General features: G+C 40.2%; 1 protein-coding gene and 1 non-coding gene across 2 annotated transcripts; one reads left to right on the top strand and one right to left on the bottom strand.

Annotated features, from left to right (window-relative positions):
* Positions 1-10,469: 10,469 nt before the first annotated feature.
* LOC140819147 (uncharacterized) lies at positions 10,470-11,057 on the bottom strand. Its single transcript, XM_073179158.1, has 2 exons — positions 10,592-11,057; positions 10,470-10,549 (listed from the first exon to the last, which is right to left on the bottom strand). Exons 1-2 carry the CDS (start codon positions 11,055-11,057, stop codon positions 10,470-10,472), a joined length of 546 nt encoding a protein of 181 aa, XP_073035259.1.
* Positions 11,058-23,199: 12,142 nt separating this feature from the next.
* LOC140820353 (small nucleolar RNA R71) lies at positions 23,200-23,305 on the top strand. The gene has a single exon (XR_012115429.1). It is a non-coding gene; the product is annotated as a small nucleolar RNA R71 (small nucleolar RNA).
* The last annotated feature ends 461 nt before the right edge of the window (positions 23,306-23,766 follow it).

The raw sequence follows: 23,766 nt of genomic DNA, 5'->3' as shown, positions 1-23,766 counted from the left end.
TCGAACTTTTTCGATTTTTATCATCTCTCCTTTTATATTCAATAGAAATTCCCTTTCCAAAAAGGTTGCATTCCTAGAAACAAACACCTTTGTTTCTTGGGGATGATAGAAATAATATCCAGCTGAATTCCTTGGATATCCCACAAAGTAACATAAAATGGATCGACAGTCCAATTTATCTCCCACTACCTGCTTCACGTAAACAGGGCACCCCCATATTCTAAAATATGAATATTTGGGTGGCTTACCCATCCATATCTCATATGGTGTCTTGTCAACTGCTTTTGTATGGACATTGTTCAACAACAGTGCCGCTGTCTCAAGCGCATATCCCCAAAAGGATGGCGGCAACTCCGTGAACCCCATCATAGACCGAACCATGTCCATCAAAGTCCTGTTACGACGCTCCGAAACACCATTCAACTGTGGTGTAGCGAGCGGAGTCCACTGCGAGAGAATCCCATTCTCCCTTAGATACTCTTGGAACTCGGCACTCAAGTACTCACCACCTCGATCCGATCGAAGTGTCTTGATGCTTCGTCCCAACTGATTCTCTACTTCACTTCTGAATTCTTTGAACCTTTCAAAAGCTTCAGATTTTTATTTCATCAAATACACATACCCATACCTTGAGAAATCATCGGTAAAGGTGATGAAGTAGGCATGTCCATGCTTAGTGGTGATGCTAAGCGGACCGCACACATCGGTGTGGATGAAATCCAATAACCCTTTGGCTCGCTCCACATGGCCCTTAAAGGGAATTTTGGTCATCTTTCCTTTTAGACATGATTCACAAGTCGTGAGAGCATTAATATCAGACATATCAAACATGCCAACTCCCACTAGCTTGTTCATCCTTCTTAAGGAAATATGTCCTAATCGATCATGCCATAATTGTGCCGAATTTAGAGTATCTTGTTTTCTCTTATTTGTTGTTGTTATCGCTTGGACATTGTTTAGTGGAATATCTTTCAATTTTAAGTTATAGAGATCGTTTTCAAGTTCCCCGGTACCAACTAAACATTCATTCTTGTAAATGTTGCAAACACCTTTGCTAAATAAACAAGAAAATCCATCTTTGTCCAACATAGAATGGAAATAATGTTTTTCACCAAGTCGGGTACAAACAAAACATCTCTCAAAATTAACTTAAAATCATTGTTCAAAAGCAAGTAAACATCTCCTACGGCCTTGGCAGCAACCCTTGCTCCATTCCTCATCCTCAAAAATGTCTCCCCTTTCTAAGCCTTCTACTTCTTCCCATCACCTGCAAATCATTACAGAGATGTGAGCCACAGCCGGTATCCAATACCCAAGAAGTAGAGTTAATTGAAATGTTTACTTCAATATAGAACATACCGTTTCCAGGACCCTTCTGGGCAAGATATTTTCTGCAGTTACGCCTCCAATGTCCAGGCTTCTTGCAGTAATGACAAACATCAACAGTCTTGTTAGCCTTCACTGGTGTGGCTACCACAACAGGACTCGGAGCTTTCCTCTTTGAGGGCACATTCTTCTTGGGACGTTGGAAAGAACGCTTCTTTCCCTTCCCACGTGGATCGGTCTTCGTACCAGATGAAGAACCCACATAAAGAACCGACTTCTCTTTCTTGATAGTGGACTCAAAAGTCACAAGCATATTCACCAACTCCTCAAGGGTCGGCTCCATCTTGTTCATATTGAAATTCACCACAAAAGGATCAAACGAGCTAGGCAGGGACAACAGCAACACGTCGGTGGTCAACTCCGAAGGCAAGATCAAATCCATGCCAACGAATTTGTCCACGAGCCCAATCAATTTTAGGCCACGCTCATGGACCGAGGCCCCATCTCGCATGCGTAAAGTGATGAGCTCCTTGACTGTGGCATGCCTAAGAGGCCGAGTCTGCTCACCAAAGAGCTCCTTGAGGCGCATATGAATGTCAGCAGCATTCTTTGCATCCTCGAAACGCCTCTGCAGCTCATCGTTCATAGAAGCCTGCATATAACACCTAGCCTTCAAGTCATGGTCACACCAATCCTTGTAGGTCTGCAATTCCTCAGGAGTGCAGTTAGTCGGAGCCTCAGCAGGGGGCGACTCAGTCGGTGTATATGCAATTTTCTCCGAGTTCAAGACGATCTTTAGATTTCTCAGCCAAGTGATATAGTTAGGTCCGGTTAGAACGTGTTTTTCGAGTATGGCAGAAAGTGGATTGCGAATTGAAGACATTGTCAAATTTTGTACTGAAAAGTAAAACAGATAAATGTTAATGACTATTTTAAAATATTTAATAAGATATAATGTATGGACTTTTACTTTATAAATATTTACTCCCACTGTTTTGACATCTTTCACTACCCTCTAGTGAAAACGGGAAACTCCTTTCCTCAGTAGGTACGTAAGGTCCAATTAGCGAATTATGATCCCGAATAATATCAGCCAACCACAATTCCTAAAAGGTAGTTTCCAATTGCATCACAATGCAACCCTTAACGTAAACCTTTGTCTCACGTTTGATTAGGACCCAATATTGACGTCGTTCATCTTTACGTGTCAAGCCTTACCCATCGATGTTGAACCTTAATGGACGGTCGCCATGAGTTCCCTAAATTATCTGAGCCGAAGTCATGGGAGTTCTACGTAGTTCACATCACTATGTCAAATGGATGTCACAGCTTTCCGGTACTAAGGACCCCCCAATAATATGAGCCGAGCCCCGAGTACGGGTAGCGATTCGTCATGCACCCATTTGTCAATGGAAGACATGGAAATTATAAACAATTTATAATTCCCCTTTTTGGGCTTGATATTAATTTTGAATCTAATTCAAAACGAGGGTTTTTAATTTCGAAAGGTCTCATCATTAATTTTATTTAAAAGCTCGCCATGTTTGATCGTATGTTTGCCGGATTCATGCAACTTTGTTATTATCATAATAATAACGCACATACTCATTATTTATAACATATCATGCATATATTATAAACAGTAAACTAACAAGGATGATCAATCGCCCCAATACTAACGGACCGTGTGAGCTAAACACGGGCCTAGGTCCAATCCTAGAGAAATGCACGGGATGCAAATGCAACTATTACATAAGCTTCCAATATTTACATTACTTCGATATTCATAATCATCATGGCCACCATCTTCCAATCTTGATCATCCTCTATACTAATATTTACAAATAAATATCCATGGCAAATAGGGATACATCTCATGGGGGTGGGAACGGGCCATAAACCAAGTCCACTTTATGAATTGATAATTATTACAATCATTCAACACAAAATATCCTAGCATACACCTAGCAAATTGGGCTTGGGCTTTTGATCATCCTTCATGCATAATATCACATATCATACACCATCAATTAATTATCACAATAGTTAATTGATCCAATATTATATATCTTGATCCAATTACTAACCGCCACGATTATAAACTAAATTAATAAAGTATACAAACACCTTTGTCTACTTTCAAATTAATTTATTTATAACCGAATTTCTTGTAAATCACCATTCACTATAAATATTTAAAGTCCAACTTAAAATATTTATTTCATGAGAAACTATTTGCAACTTTTGTAATTTTAAACCCTAAGGGCCCTAAAAATTATTTTTTCAGCAAAAAACGTTTTGGCCAAATTAAAATTCACAAATATATTAGCCATCCGATGGCCCAACAACTCAAGGCCCATGACACTTTGATAATCCAAAACACTTTTGGAAAACCCTAGTCGTCATCGCCGTCGCCGGATTCCGGCAACAAATTTTTTTTTTTTATTAAAGTGTAGGGGCTGTTCGGGCAGCCCCTCGGGCAGCCCGAGCTGCCCGACACGGGCAGCATCATGCTGCCCGAAATTCCCCTTGTCCATGCCTTGATTTTTGTTGCAAATTTCATTCTCATGCGGTTAGAAATCAATCTCAATATAATATCTTGTATTTGCTACACAAAATCGTAACCATAGCTCTGATACCACTTGAAAGGGGATCGGTACGGTGACCGGAAGCGCAACGGAAGTTCAAAAATTTTATTTTCTTGTAGGAAATTTCGGCCACCATGTTCTTTGTGCAACAAATACAATAAAACACAAAAATGACATTCATAGTGTGTTTAGAAATAGTTACCTATCAACCTCTTAAGGTTGATGATGGCTCCAACCAAGTTGTAAACAACTTGGCTCTTGAATGGAATGAAGATCTACAAGCTTCCTTGGACTCCTTTCTTTCCTTCAAATTAGGCCCACCACTTGCAAACTAGAACCCCTCTTATTTTGCACTAGAAAAATAAAAGGATTTTTCAAGGAGAAGTATTTTTCTTCCTCAACACTTGAAGAGAAAAATTGAGAGAAAACTTGGTGAGAATGATACACAAGTTTCGGCCATGCTCATACAAAAATGGGAGGAGGGAAGACTAGTCTTGGTTGTGGGAAAAGTAGTTGTGTATTCCAATGCCATGCCTTGGACTTTGCACAAGTTGTCTCCCCAACCTTTCATCTCCCATGCATGCATATCTAATTTGATTTTTAACAAATAAAAATCCATGGACTAAATTTAATTATCTCAAACATATTTGAGACTAATTAAATATTACTTGAATTTACTCAAGTCCACTAGTTAAATAATTAATTTAAATTGAGCTCTACAAGACTCAATTTGATTTAATCAATTCAACACTTGAATTAATTTAATTATTTGGACTCTACTAGGTCCACTAGTGTTTAATTAATTGAACACTTGAATTAATTTAATTTAGTCCATAATAATGTTTATGAAAATCACAATTTTCAAATACATTATTTATTTGGTCAACTTTTAATTTAAGAACACATTCATAAATTAAAATTACATTTCTCTCATAGAAGTCATACTTCTATTTTTTCTTACGCTTATAAACTCATTTATAAGCCGTTCAACACTTTGAACTATTTTACTTCTCAACGGGATCTAGAAAGCTAGTACTTGTGTGGCCCTCAATGGTTCACTGATACAACTAGCCGTGGGTTCACATCTCCATGTGATTCGGACTAAACATGTCTTATTTGAGCATACCCCAATTGCTCCATTCTTACTTATCAACTCCTTGATAACAAGAACGTCAGAACTCAAGTCTGATAGTACCCAACCAATCATGTTAAACGCCTAGCAGCATCGCTTACATGATTCCCTAGGTATCAAATGATAGTGCCTGCAAGAACCATTCAATTATGGTTAGCGTACAGTACGGTCCCTTCAACTCATATATCCCGACCGATTCGACAACCATTGGTTTATCGAGAGATGTCAATGAATCGATACTGTGTCATGACGTAGTTGCATCGATGGTGTAATCTATGAAACTCCTTTCATAATTACCACCATACTCTGATCAGAGATTTCACACTACATATAATGAAAACACATAGGAAATCCATACCCGAAGGTAAGCGGTGAATCCCCGACTACAATGCATCGACTTCTATGTATTTCGACAGAACACCCAACCTTGCCACCTGATGACCCCATAAGAGTCGGTAAACAAGTCAAAGTGTAAGTCTAGCACATAGAGTCTTAATGTTGTCCCGGGTCATAAGGACTAATGGTGTACAACCATAAACTAGGACTTTTCCACTCGATATATGAGAACCACTTGGAAAGTCCTTTTTATGGAGGGTTGCTCAGTGCACTCTCTACAAGGAGCACCTATCTGCATGTTCGGACATCACAATGTTCCCTACCGATGAAACATGGTACTCACATCGCAGATACTAGTCTCTAACTCGAGCGGCCTATATCCTTCTTAATTGCGGCTGAATCGACTAGGAACCGTTTAGAATATACAGTATTGCAAATACGAGTTTCATGATACTCATCATATGAGCATCTCATATTCTTTCTACTATTTGTATATTCAAGGGCTTTATCTATGCAACTAGCATGGGTATACAGATAAAGAAGTGCCAAAACGATAAATTCAAATATTATTAAAATAAAGACTGTTTATACATAGAGTTTAATCATGAACCCTCGGCCAACACTTGGCTCGACGGGCACCTACTCTAACACTACACTCCCGATCGGGGTGGTGGTACGTTCTTATTCACAGTCTTTGCCCCTTTCCATATCGAATCTCAGCGATAGGAGATGCTCTACTCCCCAACATATCGATACGACCAGACGTTCGGCGTCTTGGCGAATCAGCCACAGACTAGGCACATCCGCCCTGGCATATCTGCCAATCATCTAGGCATATCAGCCTTGGAATATCCTACGAAACCTCTGTGACAATGTGCCCAGTGATTATTCCATTACTATCTGGCATCTCCATCACGAGATCAATCTTCTACGACTAGCTGCATCCGCCTATGACTCAATAAATAAATCAATAGACCAAAGATATCAATCTCATTCAATTGCAAATATCAATGCAATAAGGTAAAGTATGTGATTTTGCTCCTCAAGTCGAATCTAACTCAATTTTAGCAATCCCGCATCAACATCAATTTATACCTTTCGTTTCATTCTGTCGATCTGGCTCAATCGAAGTCTCGAACTCACTACCTGTCAAATCAATCTGGCAATAAAAATATCGAATACACTGTATCAATGTATAACTCAATTCAAGACCTGTTCTGATCAATACTCAAATCAAACATAAACTGATCCATATCAACGATATCATGATACAATCTCAATCAATACTGAATCTGATCAAAATTAATCTACTGATGTTTCGACGGCATAACAATACAGTCTTTATAACCCCGTCAATCTCAACATCACAGATATAATACCACAACTCATAATCGATATCAATACGAATCCTAATCTTCAATAATAACAGGTCATAATAACAAATCTGCACAATCTTAATCATATCGCTTCACAAAATCAAAACAATTACATACACAGTCTGTTCTTCTATCCGACTTCAATTACCGACTTCAATTATATACTGATCAGTATATCCAGAACACATAATATCAGTCAAATCACAATTCCCCCAATATTATAATCTCAAACATTATCAGAATTCAATAAAACTTACGTCCTGTTATAGCTGTCGTTGCTAGGAACTCGGTACTGAAGTCGGATTCAAAATCAAACGGCCCGATTTCTCGCAAATTGAATCATAGCATCAAAAATCAAAACTTTCCTCCCAACCTTTCTCGTAGCAACTAAAATGCCATTCTGAAGAGGGAATGTATGATATATATATATATATATATATATATATATATATATATATATATATATATATATATATATATATATATAGTATATATATCTCGGGCATGCAAGGTGCAAGTGGCTCATCTCTTGTGCAACACGTCTCGCCTATTTCGGCGCATATGCGAGAGACACACTGTCTCAGCACACCACCAGTCGCGCATATGCGCGCCCTAGCTCGGCGCATATTCTCGAGGAATTCTTCACAACTCTCTGTCACCTTCGCGCATGTGCGCGTCTTTAGGTCGCGCATGTGCGCCCAACTCTCTGGACTCGGCACTCACCTTATGCACATCTCGCGCATAGCGGGCACACTTCTCGCGCATATGCGCGAGGTCTTCTTCCACTGTCGTGCATATGCGTGACTCCTTGTCGCGCATATGCGCGAGGTGTTCTGTCCTCGCACATTGCTTCGCGTCTTCGTACGTCTTTCTTGTCTATTTATGGTCCGATCCATTCCGCCTATAATCACATCAATTATCACCAAATCATTTCAAATCACGGTAATCAAAATCTCGGGCCTTACATTGCTCTCCCCTAAGATACGATTTCGTCCCCAAAATCACAGGCAATCAATTCCAAAATCACAGGCAATCAAGTCAGATATCAAATCGGATAGCAAATAAGGTATATACAGAAGCTAAAAGAAAACTCACCTCAATGAAACAATTCTGGAATCCCTGTCTCATCTCGGATTCTATCTTCCAAGTAGCTTCTTCGATATTCTAACAACTCCATTGAACTTTCAACAGCAGAATAGTCTTCATTCTGAAATATCTTTCTTCTACTGATTCTAATTCCATTATGGAATAATCATTTAAGAAGTATAATATCATAGTACCACTCGAAGTAACTCTGATAGAATCGATCTCAGAATACTGGCTATACAATATCCGTGTATACCAATCAACAGCTCATAACAAATCAACATCGTCATCTGCCATCGAATCTGTTTAGGTTAAATCATTTCAATATTCAATCTCCTATATCAAATACCATCGGTCGTCGTCTGACACTGGTATATTCAGTCTACCTATTCAGAGCTGTCGTCATTCTTTTCTGAATCAGCTTCACTTCTTCAGTCATATCTCTGATCATGTCAGATCAAATCTCAGGAACCTTAGAGATATTATCTTAAGTACAAAAGGGAATCATCCCTTCTCATCGTACAATGCCTCGAATGGAGCTTGCTGTATACTCTATCACAAGTACGAAATCCACTGAAAATCACAGTTTGATATAATCAACTTGGGCGACCTGTGTAATTTGATCACTTTTCTAACAGAAATCTCAGTAATCTAGTTATATTTGTACGTCTACATGTACGAAATAAAACTTTCAGACTTGATCCGTCTGTCATTCTTAACTCAAATTGATACTCAATCTCGGGAGTATTGCAGTAGCTTCATCACGATATCCCTGGAAATGTGATCTTATTTCCATTCAGGAATCGATAAGCTATAAAACTAATCTCCTGGTTCTTTCCTTCTGCCTTCATCTGTCGGAAATTCAGACATTTTAGTACAAATTCTGCTATATCTAATTTTATCTATTTCTTACCAAAACTGTCTTTTCAAATTATCATACCTTTCTGCTATCAGGATGAATGCTGAATCAACTATTGTGCATTTCTGACAACATTAGTCATTCCAAATCCGAAATATCTAGCACACCCATCGGTTATTCACATACAATGCAGTATCACATACCTAATATTCTGATCGATACCTTGTTCTAACTATCGATAATCAAGTTCTGCCCATTCTGATCAACTTTCTGAACTGTTTTAACTCTCAAAATCAGCTCTGATTCGGGTTGAACGGTATCGAGTCTCAACTGTATACAATCTGCATCAAATATTGCTCCAGAAAATAACAATTCTCCATCAGATTTAAAACAACAATCAGATGTAATAGCCTGCTAAACTCATGCAACTATAAATTTCTGACACTGATATCAATCTCAGCCAACTAATCACGGCTTCACTGTGCTAGGATCAACAGATATATCATCTTCAGATATAACAAGTCCTGAATACAATCTGTCTTAATCAAGATTCACAATTCAACAGTTTCTGTATACAACTTTCCAGTTCTCAGAATATTCAATACAATATTCAGATATTTAACAAAATCAGTCATATTCTTCGAATATACCAGAATATCATAGATCAACTAATCAGAGAATCATCAAAATATTATGAACACATAGTTTATCAACTCACAACCATAGCTGATACATCTCAAAGAGAAACACTCAATCAGATGTAACTCTCGGCTAGTAAATCTTCTGCCCGATTTTTCAAATCCTTCAATCCAATCGGTATCATTCGGTACGGTGTTTTAAAATAAAACAGTACCTGGTATCAATTCGAGGCTGAAATCAATCTCCCTGGCTGGAATCAAACCCGGAGTCTTATCTGGGGAAAACATCAGTAACTCTCATGTCACTGGCAAATCAGCCAATGATGGACTCAACATCAGTAAGTCAACTGAATACATAAGGAGTCCCTCTGCTCCTTTTTGTAATGATCGAGTCATAGATAATACGGATATCAAAGGAATTATAAATCTAGAATCCATACCGTGCAATATTCCTTCTTCGGCCATTTCAGGTCCGAATCTTACCATCTTCCGGAATCAGTCTATGGTAACTCTGTACTTGATCGATATCTCAATATCAATAATGCAATCATACTCAGAAAACAAAAGTACAATACAAGCTAACTCAGTCTCATTCTCATCTCACTGTAGTATACAATGTTTCACAAGATTCACTGATATCAAACCGCTCCCCAAAACTGAAGAGATAAAATACTACAGCAGACACTGACTCAACAGATAAAGCATACATCAATGCAGTTCATTCAGAAATCATACCTAGGATTTACGAGAATTTCTCAATACATACACGGAATAATCATAAAAGAACAGTTACCTGCCACTATATCATCAAGTGCATCATGGGTCTGTTCCTCGGTCACTGCCACCAAATGCTTCTGCTCCCTGGAATCTTCAGGAACCTCTTTGTTGACATACTCTAGCAAAATGTCCTGACTGTCGGCAGATGTTGCAACTACCCAACACACCTCTGCATTGCTCTGTGGAATGTCTCCCACCACAAGTTCTGCAATACACTTCGGTATAACTCTTGCTAGAACTACTGGAGCTAGATGAACCGCTCCCTAACTTCTTAAACTGCTTCTTTCGAGCTTTCAATTGATCTTTCCTTCCACCACCAGTACTGCCTCTATCAAATCCAAGAGGGGATTCCTATTTCTGTACTGGATCAACATACGACTTTCCTCGTTGTTGAATCAAATTTTCCTCAGCCTCCTTAGCTCTGTTCAAAGCTTAAGCAAAATTACGGGATCAGCTCACATTTATCAATGTACCTATCTCAGGATTCAATCCATTGGTAAATTGATCAGCTACAGATTCATCATTCCCAGCCACGTGAGGAGCAAAACGTAGCAACATATAGAATTTGGCAACATATTCTTCAATGTTTAACTGACCATGTTTCAAAGTTTCAAACTCTGTCTTCTTATCATCTCGGTATGAAAGTGGGAAAAATCTTCGATAGAATTCAGCTTTGAATATCTTCCACGTAATCACTGTACCACGCTGTTCTAGGGCTTCCTTGGTTGCAATCCACCAATGCTTTGCGACTTCCTGTAACTGGTGCCCAATTAGTTTGACTTTACGTTCATCAGTGTACTCAAGCGAATCAAATAGAATCTCTATATCATCTAGCCAATTCTCACAATACACAGTCGCCTCGGTACCCTTCAGGATCAGGGGTGTCAATGACTGAAACCTCTTTAAATGTATTTCCATTGGAGTTTCTGGCACATCCATCTGATCAATCAAAATATTTCCCTGCTCTTGGATTCTTCGAGGAGATAGATCTGATCATCAAAGGGGTTAGTAACCACATACAACCAACCAGTTTCCGTCCTACTCTGATCATCTTACTGCAGATCAAGAATCGGTTCTGATTCACTTTAAATAATACATATTACCAAATCAAATCAGATAATTCAAGTAACATGCATTACAAAGCAGTACGTCACGCTAGCAATAAAAATGAAGGAAGAAAACTCCATCTACCCCGCTCACTAGCTTCTATCTCAATCTAAAGGATCTATCGCTCTGATACCACCTGCTGTGGGGACCCGGACGCTAATTCATGTCTTAATCATTATTAATGTCAAATATAGCAATTAATAAAAATGGGAATAAATTTTTTTCTTTTTAATTATAAATGCGAAAACATAACAGTAATCTATCTAATATACATGTCAAAATCAAAGTACAAATCATTTACTACATGTCTCGATCTCAAGTAGGTTCAACGACTATACATCCAGTGCTGAATCCAATTCTGCTTCTGGGCCCAGATCTCCACGCTAACTATAATCTCTTATCCTCTTCCTGATCATGTCCCACTTGTTGTCATGCACACATAAAAAAAGACAACAGTCGGATAACTCCGGTGAGAATTACATTACCAGTATAAATCATGTATACACGCATTTCATATAAACAAATATAACAATATGAAACAGATATTTATAACATGTATCAAAATCAGAAACATGAATCCATAAAAACTCTGAATCACACTCTGTGACTCTTCGACTCACATGAATCAATGCAACTCTGAATCACACTCTGTGACTCTTAGACTCTGACTCGACTCATAATAATCTAGGGATCCCGATCTGAATAAGAATCTCAGCGATAGGAGCTTCTCTACTCCCCGACATATCGATACGACCAAATGTCCGGCGTCTTGGAGAAGCAGCCACAGACTAGGCACATCCGTCCTGGCATATCTGCCAATCTTCTAGGCATATCAGCCCTGGCATATCCTGCCAAACCTCTGGGACAATGTGCAATGGCCCCAATGACGATTCCATCACTATCTGGCACATCCGTCACGAGATCAATCGTCTACGACTAGGATCATCCTCATATGACTCAATACATAAATCAATAGACCAAAGATATCAATCTCATTCAATTGCAAATATCAATGCAATGAGGTAAAGTATGTGATTTTGGGAAACTCAAGTCGAATCTAACTCAAGTTGTGCAATCCCGAATCAACATCAATTTATACCTTTCGTTTCTTTCTGTCGATCTGACTCTGTCGAAGTCTCGAACTCACTGCCTGTCAAATCAATCTGGCAATAACAATATTGAATACATTGTATCAATGTATAACTCAATTCAAGACCTGTTATGATCAATACTCAAATAAAAGAAAATCTGATCCATATCAACGATATCATGATACAATCTCAGTCAATAATGAATCTGATCAAAATCAATCTACTGTTGTTTCGACGGCATAACAATACAGTCTTGATAACCCCGTCAATCTCAACATCACAGATATAATACCACAACTCATAATCGATATCAATATGAATCCTAATCTTCAATAATATTAGGTCATAATATCAAATCTGCACAATCTCAATCATATCGCTTCAGAAAATCATAACAATTACATACACAGTCTGTTCTTCGATCTAACTTCATTTATTTAATGATCAGTATATCCAGAACACATAATATCAGTCAAAATCACAATTCCCCCAATATCATAATCTCAAACGATATCAGAATTCAATAAAACTTATGTCCTGTTGTAGCTGTTGTCGCTAGGAACTCGGAACTGAAGTCGGATTCAAAATCAAACGGCCCGATTCTCGCAAGTTGAATTATAGCACCAAAAATCAAAACTTTCCTCCCAACCTTTTTCGTAGCAACTAAAATGCCATTCTGAAGAAGGAATGTAATATATATATATATATATATATATATATATATCGTGCATGCAAGGTGCAAGTGGCTCATCTCTTGTGCAACACGTCTCGCGCATATGCGCGACCTATTTGGCACATATGCGCCAGACACACTGCCTCGGCACACCACCACTTGTGAGGAATTCTTCACAAATCTCTGCCACCATCGCGCATGTGTGCATCTTTAGGTCGCGCATGTGCGTCCAACTCTCTGGACTCGGCACTCACCTTATGCACATCTCGCGCATATGCGCGCACTCTTCTCGTGCATATGAGCGAGGTGTTCTGTCCTCGCACATTGCTTCGCGTCTTTGTACGTCTTTCCTTCTATTTCTAGTCCGATCCATTCCGCCTATAATCACATCAATTATCACCAAATCATTTCAGATCACGGTAATCAAAATCTTGGGCCTTACAATAACACTTTGCTTGCAAGTCATGGTCACACCAATCCTTGTAAGTCTGCAATTCCTAAGGAGTGCAGCTAGTCGAAACCTCAACAGGGGGCGACTCAGTAAGTGTATATGCTATCATATCCGAATTCAAGACGATTTTCAAGTTTCTTAGCAAATTGAGGTAATTAGGTCCAGTTAAAACGTGTTTGTCGTGTATTGCAGGTGACGGATTGCGAATCGAAAACATTGTCAAAATTTGTACTGGAAAGTAAAATTGATAAATGTTAATGACTATTTTAAAATATTTAGTAAGATATAAAGTATGGACTTTTAATTCAAAAATATTCGCTCCCACTGTTTTCACATTTTTCACTACCCTCTGGTGAAAACAGAAAACTCTTTTTTTCAGTAGGTACTTAAGGTCCAATTAGCGAATTATGATCCCAAATAATATCAGCCAATCATAATTCCTAAAAATTAGTTTCCAATTGCATCTCCATTCAACCCTTTACGTAAAAGTTTGTCTCATGTTTGATTAGGACCCAATAATATGAAGTCGTTCATCTTTACGTGTCAAGCCTTACCCATCGATATTGAACCTTAATGGACGGTCGCCAAGAGTTCCCTCAATAATATGAGCCGAAATCATGGGAGTTCAACTTAGTTCGTATCACCATGACAATGGATGTCACAGCTTTCCGGTGTCTGATCGAGCAAAACTTGCACAGTGAAATCCCCAATAAAATATTAGTTTGTATGCTCAAAAATTAATAGCAATTGCACGATGTCAAGTTATAATATAGTGTACGTGAGTACGAGTATCGTTCCACTGTAGACTGTGTTTAACAATTATTATTTTCAGTTATTTAACAGTTAGCAACGAAAATTGAGTTGTGTGATTATTCCTACTATACTCAAATAAATATGCGAGTAAAATGATTCAACAAGTAATGAATGAAAATTTAATCTAAAATGTTGAGTTAAAATTCAATGAGAAATGAATTTTTTGGGAATCTCGGTTCACCTACCCCTCGTTAATTAATTAATTCGTTCGATCGTGATCTACGCTTCCGACAGGATTTCCTAATCTATTGAACACACTCTCTCGAGCTATTCCAAACTGATTCTACTCAATGAAGTAATTAAATGTCTTTAATTATTTATCAAGAGCAAATCGCATTTCGATCTATGAAATCCCCTAGTTTTCGACCCTAAGGACTATGACTATCGGAACATATCCAATTTCATATATCTATGTAAATTGTAGATCCGCGGATCATACTACTCGATCCTATCACTCGTTATTCTCTCGAACTCACTCGTGATATGAAAACGTCGTTAAAGTTAGCTACGCTTTAATGACACGATAAAACAGTAGTGAAATCAAAAATAACGCACAGTCGAAATATAAATTAAGTTAAATCAACGTTTGGGGTAGGATCCCCTTTAATCCCAACAAATAATAAAGTTAGCTACTAGAATTCATAGTAAAAATAAATGCAACAATGTTTAAAATGAAAGAAACTAGATTAGAAATACTAGGCGAGACGAAATTTGCGAAGAACGATGCTCGGAAAACTTCAAATCTTCAATCCAAGCGCAAAGTTCTCTCGAAAAGCTTGTGGCGGCTGCAAAAATCCAGTCTGAATCCGTCTGAAAGTCGACCAAATCATTCCCATAGCATCCTTCTTCCAAAATAAGGTAAGGAATCGCACACAATATCTTTCTAAAAATAGGTGGCGCCCGGGCGGTAGAAAATTACCGCTCGAGCGCCACACCTTCTGTAAATCTCCTTGGGAAGTGCGGCATTCGAGCTCGGGCGGTAGAAAACTACCGCTCGAGCGCCGACCTTTCTGTCGACTTGGTCACCTTTCACGCCCGGGCGGTAGAAAATTACCGCTCGGGCACCGCTCATTCTGTCCGTTGCCCTCTCTTTTGTACACTTTGCTCGATTTTTGGTTTTCCGGCCACTTTTCCTGCAAATTCATCATGCCCGAGTGAGATATGATAAAATGCACATGATTATCTAAAATGCACAGAATGTGATTGAAATAAACGTATGCACAATGCAAAACACACATAGACTAATGCAATAAAACACGTAAAAACGACACATATCAACCCCCTCATACTAACCTTTTGCTTGCCTTCAAGCAAAATATGTTACAACCCACAACCAAAATACGAACTAAACACAAAATGAAAGCTTTAAACTAACGAAACTGATGGTGAAGTAGCAAACCGGTATCTCCTGCCTCAGCGGGTGTTTGAACCACATCCAATTAGTCAAATCACAACATTCACCAATACCCTTTTTTAAATCACCTTATAACATTTTGATTTTGACCAGAAAGTGTGGTCGTGTGTGTGATGTGGGTCTCACTAGCTCGTGCTTCAGACAGTTTCATTTGCAAATCATGCGAGTCACCAAATCAACAGTTCAATGCAAGTTTCCCTATCCCGAGTTCTGTTTCTAGTCATGAACAACAAGTGAACACAAAGCGGCTAATTTTCAAGGTTGTACACCAGGAATTAGGGAGTCAATATCATGAGGTTTCGAACGAATAAAGAAGATGGGACGTACACTGATCATTTTCATTATGCACTTGTTAGAATTTTTATCTCACATTCCTCCACGCCTTACTTCTCCATCTGTTTAGCCTTGGGATAGGATTTCATCCCTTTTTGGCTCCCCCACACTTTACATCCCCTTTTTTCATTTACGACACTCTTGTTGTAATACTTCTCTTTTTTATTTTATTTTTTCTTAGTGCATAATTTTCTCAAGTGTAATACCTAAATTTTGAGTATATGGAATGTGTGTTTAGTTGGCTTAGGGATAACTCTTGAGGTATTATGCACAATTTGGGACGAAAGTTATTCTGGTGGGTTCAAATGATCTACGCTATTTCATGTCACTGGTCGGTCGCGACTGTCAACAAAATTCATTCAAGTTCGACTTGCATCTCATGTTATTCCAGTTCCTCCCACATAATCTTAAACTCGACTATCGTGTACACTACTAATAATACCCACAATGTACGCATATACAATAAACATTTCATTTCACTGGGGTATTCATGATGTTGAATAAAACTAAGTAACATGCAGTTCATTCACCCCACAATCATCATCGGCTACCAATTCACTAGTTTCACCATCCACAGACACTCATGCACGACAACAAATACGAATATGCAAGACGACCCCCTCATACTAGAAGTGTGCAATGTCCCCATTGCACAAAAGAGTCAGACACAGAAATGCAGACACAAATGCATACTAATAAACATGAAAGTTAAAACATGCTAGAAATAAACAACCGTGAGAAAGAAAAACAGAAAACAGCGAAAAAAATTAAATGTGCAAAGGAGGGGAAACAGTAAACTCCCCTGATCAAGTGTCATCCTCATCATGCTCCGGCAAGGGCATTCCCGCAGCTTTCCCCTGCTGAGAATAATCATATTGGAACTGGAATGGGGGAGGGGGTAGCGGAGTCGGTGGAATGGTCGACGGGTCAACGCCCCCGTGCACAAGCAAAGTGCGCATCATGGAGTCAATGTGCGATAAATGTTCCGTGACATAGGATTTCAACTGACTCTGATGTGCTTGGAAGGCTAGACTTTCATCCATCTTATCATTCTGAGTTCGCCTGCGGGGTTGTGGCAGGCGACGTTGTGGGACGGCAGTGTGAGATCCACCGGCATCCTCCGCCCGAGGGGGGAAGTCCGCCCGTCGTTTTGCCTTTTTGCGCTGTTCATCCTCCTGACAAATTGGCTTCATCGGTTGAAGCCACTCCTCGTCGTCCCTGAAGTGCACCCCGGACCGTGCACACAATTCGGAAATGATGGTCGGGAAGAAAAGACCTATGTGGCTGTTGTGGGCGCTCAGTGTGATTTGCGAGTTGAGAAGTTTTCCCACGTAGATGTCGTATCCTCGGTGCAACGCAAAAAGTAACACCGCACGCTCCTTTTGCACCTCGCTTTTGTGCGAGACCGGCATCATCCGTCGGGCCACAAACAAATACCACAAGGCAATATCAGCCCTCAAGTATTTCTCCTCGAAACAGCTCGGCGTTCCACCCAATGGTTTCCACATTGCACCCGGGTGGCACAAAGTCTCGATAATCAGGTTGTAGTCGGGATTAACCATCAATGCCTGGAAATTAGAGTCATCGACCTCGGCCGTTTCCAAGAGGGCGTTAATCGTAGTGGAATCGAATGGCACAGGATTGCCCCTAACGAATGCCCTATCATCAGTGCGCTCACAAGCATTCGCGTAAAATTCCCTCACCACAGATACCACAACCGCCTTAGGTGGCTCGCTAAATTTCTCCCATCCTCTTCTTTCCAAGTCCACAAGAGGTGGCATATATCGATCCTCAAAAGTACGATGAAATCCCCTCTCGGGAATGGGGTTTCGGTGAATTTTAGCATGGTCATATCTAGCACGAGCCTCCGCACTCACGAAACGTGTTCTATCAAATGAAGATGAAGAGGAAGAACTAGGATTACCTCGTTGCTTCTTGGGAGCCATTGGATTGAAGAGTGGAAGATGATGCCTTGAATTGGAGAAAGGTGTTCTTGCTTCCTAAAGGAGAATGTGCCTTGCCGCCGGAAAATTGAGTGGGGATGGTGGTGCCTGCACAAGGAAATCGAAAAGGGAAAAACAAATGAGAGGGGTTAGGGATTTGGGGAGTGAAATTGGGGAAAAATTTCGTGCAGAATGAGGAAAAGGAAAGGGGAGATCGAGTTTTAAAAGCAGTCGCGCTCGAGCGGTAGAAAACTACCGCTCGAGCGCGAAGCTCTCTGGAATTTATTTTCCAGAGGCAAGCTCTCGCGCTCGGGCGGTACAAAAATACCGCTCGAGCGCCAACTCTCGGGAACTTGTTGATGCTTCGGGCGCGCTCGAGCGGTAGAAAACTACCGCCCGAGCGCCGAGTTCTCGGGAAAATTACACTTTTTTTTTTTATAAAAATAAAACATCAGTAAAATAAAATATGCTGACACGAAAGAAAAATAAAGTTAAATTAAATGCAAGAGAAGGGAAAGAAAAGTAAGTTCTCAATTTATCGTCGAGAGCTAGACTGTCGGCCGGTCTTAGTTCGGCATGTCTTGGGACCAGGTGATTCCAAGTTGTGGCTCAACTGTGCCACCCATGTAGTGCTTCAGGCGCTGGGCATTGACCGTGAATGTCCCGTCCTTCCCATCTTTCAATTCTACAGCTCTCGATGGATAAACTTTGGAAATCACGAATGGACCAGACCATCGTGACTTCAATTTTCCGGGAAACAATCGCAACCGGGAGTTGTAGAGTAGGACACTTTCACCCTCTTTAAATTCTCTTTCGATGATCCGCCTATCATGAGCCTTCTTTGTCTTTTCTTTGTATGACAGTGCTAGATCATAGGCCAGATTCCGGAATTCCTCCAACTGATCTAGTTGAAGCAAACACTGTTAACCTGCATCAGTAAAATTAAAGTTCAGTGCTTTTGTGGCCCAGTATGCGCGATGCTCTAACTCTACAGGTAGATGACTTGCATTACCAAACAAAAGCCTATACGGTGTAGTGCCTATAGGTGTTTGAAAAGCAGTCCTATATGCCCAAAGAGCATCATCTAATCTCACCAACCAATCCTTCCTACTTACACCTACCACTTTCTCCAAAATTTGCTTTATCTCTCGGTTAGACACCTCCACTTGCCCACTCGTCTGAGGGTGATAGGGGGTAGAGATTTTATGTGTGACACCATATTTGCTCAAAAGTTTTTCAAATAGTTTGTTGCAAAAATCCGTGCCACCATCACTAATGATTGCTCGTGGTGTTCCAAATCGGTTAAAAATGTTTTTCTTTAAAAATTTTAGGACCACTTGAGCATCATTAGTGGCATATGCTTCCGCCTCTACCCACTTAGATACATAATCAACCGCAACCAAGATGTATTTTTTCGTGAAAGAACTGGGGAACGGTCCCATGAGGTCTATTCCTCACACATCAAAAACCTCACATTCAATGATATTATTTAACGGCATTTCATGACGGTTAGAGATGTTACCTGACCGCTGGCATTTATCACAATGTAGCACATACGAACGAGCATCTTTGAAAAGAGTTGGCCAATAAAAGTCACATTCAAGTACCTTGGATGCCGTCCTTGTTGGTCCGAAATGACCACCTACCTCACGGTCATGGCAATGGTTGAGAATTTGATCAAACTCTTCCTCCGCAACACACCGTCTTATCTTGGAATCTGCACAAATTTTAAACAAAAACGGTTCCTCCCAAAAATAGTATTTCACGTCAGAAAAGAATTTCTTTCGTTGGTGAAATGATAGGTTTGGTGGAGGTGTGCCTGTGACAAGAAAGTTAACGAAATTTGCATACCATGGACAATGTTTCATCTCAAACAGTTGCTCGTCAGGACACCAATCATTAATAGCTGGATCTACATAGTCATTACTAACAAGCTCTAGTCTAGATAAATGATCCGCCACCACATTCTCAACACCTTTCATATCTTTTATTTCCAAATCAAACTCTTGTAACAGTAAGATCCACCGAAGTAAGCGTGGCTTTGCATCTTTTTTAGCAAGCAAATATTTCAGTGTAGAGTGGTCTGTGTAGATAATGACTTTGGACAAAACAAGATATGCATGAAATTTATCAAGTGCAAACACTACTGCAAGTAACTCTTTTTCAGTGGTGGCATAATTTAATTGTGCTTCATCTAGAGTCTTACTTGCATAGTATATAGTGTGGAATACCTTGTTCCGTCTTTGGCCGAGGACAGCGCCAACAGCAGTATCACTGGCATCGCACATGATTTCGAAGGGCAGATCCCAATCCGGTGCCACCAAGAGAGGAGCCGTCACCAAGCGCTCCTTTAAATCCTCGTATGCCTGTAAACAGTTAGAATTAAAATCAAAGGGCATATCTTTCATAAGTAGAGAGGATAGAGGTTTGGCACCTTTAGAAAAATCTTTGATACACCGCCGATAGAAACCGGCGTGGCCTAAAAAACTTCTAACTCCCTTTACTGAGGCTGGTGGTGGTAGGTTCTTTATGACTTCAATTTTTGCCTTGTCCACCTCAATTCCTTGCTCCGAAAACTTGTGCCCTAAAACAATTCCCTCTTGTACCATGAAATGGCACTTTTCCCAATTGAGCACCAAGTTCGTCTCCTCGCATCTTCTAAAACACGGATCTCAAATTCTGCAAGCACTCATCAAATGTTGCACCAAAGATAGAAAAATCATCCATAAATATTTCAAGAAATGTTTCAATCATATCATGGAATATAGCAGTCATACAGCGCTGAAATGTAGCAGGTTCATTACAAAGACCAAAAGGCATTCGGCGAAAAGCAAACGTGCCATAAGGACAAGTGAAAGTGGTTTTCTCTTGGTCCTCAGGTGCAATTGTGATTTGATTATATCCCGAATATCCATCTAGAAAACAATAAAATTCATGCCTCGCTAATCTCTCCAACATTTGATCAATAAAGGGAAGGGGGAAATGGTCCTTACGGGTGGCATCATTCAACTTCCTATAGTCAATACACACTCTCCACCCCGTAACAGTTCTCGTGGGAATAATTTCATTCTTTTCATTGGTGATCACCATAATCCCACCTTTCTTAGGCACACATTGAACCGGACTTACCCAAGCACTATCGAAAATAGGGTAGATAATACCTGAATCGAGAAGCTTAATAGTTTCAGCTTTCACTACCTCTAGCATCTTTGTATTTATTTGTCTTTGAGGTTGCACGAGAGGTGAGTACTTTTCTTCCATCAAGATTTTATGCATGCATATCGATGGACTGATTCCCTTGATGTCTGCCACCTTCCAAGCGAATGCCCTTTTGTGCTCTTTGAGAACTTGCAACAATTTGTCCTCCATAGCATCTATCAAAGCAGCAGAAATAATGACAGGCAACGTATTATTCTCACCTAGGAATACGTACTTTAAGTGCGGAGGTAAGGGTTTTAGTTCAAGCGTCGGTGGCTCCTCGATGATCGACTTTGGAGGGATCAAATCTCTGCGTTCTCCTAGGTCCTCCAGTCGCATCTTCATTGGCTTTCTCCATGGATGGTTGGCATTGAGATGTGCCACAATTTCTGTTTTTTCATCATCCAATTTATTCTTCTCCCAACTCAGTAGTGATAGTGGCTTCCAAAGGGTCCCTAAAAGCATCCTGCACATAGTGAGACACAAGAGAGTCAAAAGCATCAATTCTAAAACAGCTATCAGAATGCAGTGTGTGCTTAAGTGCATTAAAAACATCAAAAGTAATCTCCTCCTCGTCCACTCGCAATCTCAACTTCCCTTCTTGTACATCAATCAGTGCCTTACCAGTCGCAAGGAATGGTCTCCCCAAAATTAGAGGCATCTCTGTATCCTCCTCTATGTCGAGTACCACGAAATCCGCCGGAAAAATGAATTTGTCCACTTTCACTAGCACATCCTCAATCACTCCTCGGGGGTACTTGACAGATCTGTCAGCTAGTTGCAAAGACATCCTCGTCGGCTTAGGTTCTCCCAACCCAAGTTTCCTAAACACAGACAATGGCATAAGATTAATACTTGCACCAAGATCACATAATGCCTTATGAAAAACAACGTCACCAATCATGCAAGGAATAGAGAAACTCCCTGGGTCTTTTAGTTTCGGAGGGATTTTGTTTTGCACCAAAGCGGAGCAATTTTCGGTTAAGTTCACTGTCATATGATCCTCCAACTTCCTCTTATTAGCTAAAATGTCCTTCAAAAATTTAGCATAACTAGGCATTTGCATTAGAGCATCGGCAAAGGGAATATTGATATGCAACTTTTTAAACACCTCAAGAAACTTACCGAATTGTGCATCTAGTTTTGCTTTTTTCAATGCAACAGGAAAAGGAGGAGGTATAACAATTTTAGGTTGTGCAGTGGGTGCTGGTGTAGAGTTAGAAAACTTACCTTTAGATGTCGCAATCTGTTCATCCGGCACTTGAATTTTTTCTTTCTCTCTTGACTCCAAAACTTTCCCACTCTTCAACTCAATGGCCTTCACTTGCTCTTTTGGATTGGTCTCGGTGTTACTTGGCAAGGTGCCTGGCTCTCGACTTGCTATCATCTTTGCTAACTGACCAATCTGATTTTCAAGCCCCTTTATCGATGCATCCTGATTTTGAAGTCTAGTTTCAGTGGATGAAATAAACCTAGACATCATTTGCTCCAAGTTGGACTTTTCTTCTCTAGTAGGATCGGATCTATACATCGGTTGTTTCCCATATTGTTGTCCTCCTTGCGGTCTATTCTAACTGTTTTGACCGCCCCATGAGAAGTTGGGATTTTGCCTCCACCCAGGATTGTATGTGTTCGAATAAGGGTCATGCCTTGGGCGGTTTTGGACTCCCACTTGATTTACTGGTGCCTCATTTTGCACATGAATGGATTGTCGTCTTGACAATCCTTCGCATAGTGTTCCCCTCCACATTTTTCACAGAATATCTCTTGAAGACGCATAGATGTGCCACCCACGTTCAAGCCATCCAGTTTCCTGTTCAATGCATCAAGTTGTACAGTAATAGCAGAAAAATCAGTTACTTGGTGAACTCCTGCACTTCTCGACTGGTAGTTCCTGTCAGATTGAGGATGATAACTGCTAGCAGCCATCTCCTCCAACAACTCATATCCTTCTTCCGCAGTCTGCCTCAGAAGGTTTCCACAAGCAGCAGCATCTATCATAGTACGGTTAGGAGTAACAAACCGTAATAAAATGTTTGAACGACTAACCCAAGTGGTAACTCGTGATGTGTGCATCTTCGTAGTATGTCCTTGAAGCGTTCCCATGCCTCATATAAAGATTCCTGATCGAATTGAGCTAATGTTGTAATGTCTGCCCGCAGCTTCATGGTCTTGGAGGGAGGGAAGTATTTGATGAGAAATGCTTTCGCCATGTACTCCCATGTAGCGATCGAACCTACAGGCAAACAGTTTAACCACGCTTTAGCTTTATCACGCAAGGAGAAAGGAAATAAACGCAACCTAACAGCATCATCAGAAACTCCAGTGAATTTAAAAGTATCGCAGATTTCAAGAAAATCCGCGATGTGCGTGTTTGGATCATCTACTGCAGTTCCTCCGAATTGGACTGTGTTCTGAATCATTTGGATTATGGCTGGCTTGATTTCAAAATGATTTGCCCGCACGATAGGTCTCACAATGCTAGGGCGTGCACCCTCCAAAGAAGGTTGGGCATACTCCAGCATTGGTATGCGACGCGGCATCTCGACTTGTCTATTTTCACGCTGTTCCTCCTCACGTTCTGGCTCGTGTCTCTCCATCAGTTCTTTAAGCCTCTGTTGTTTT

The sequence above is a fragment of the Primulina eburnea genome, chromosome 18 (genome assembly GCF_022965805.1).
Source record: "Primulina eburnea isolate SZY01 chromosome 18, ASM2296580v1, whole genome shotgun sequence".
NCBI classification, from domain to species: Eukaryota; Viridiplantae; Streptophyta; class Magnoliopsida; order Lamiales; family Gesneriaceae; genus Primulina; species Primulina eburnea.
This window is presented reverse-complemented; position numbering and strand designations above follow the sequence as displayed.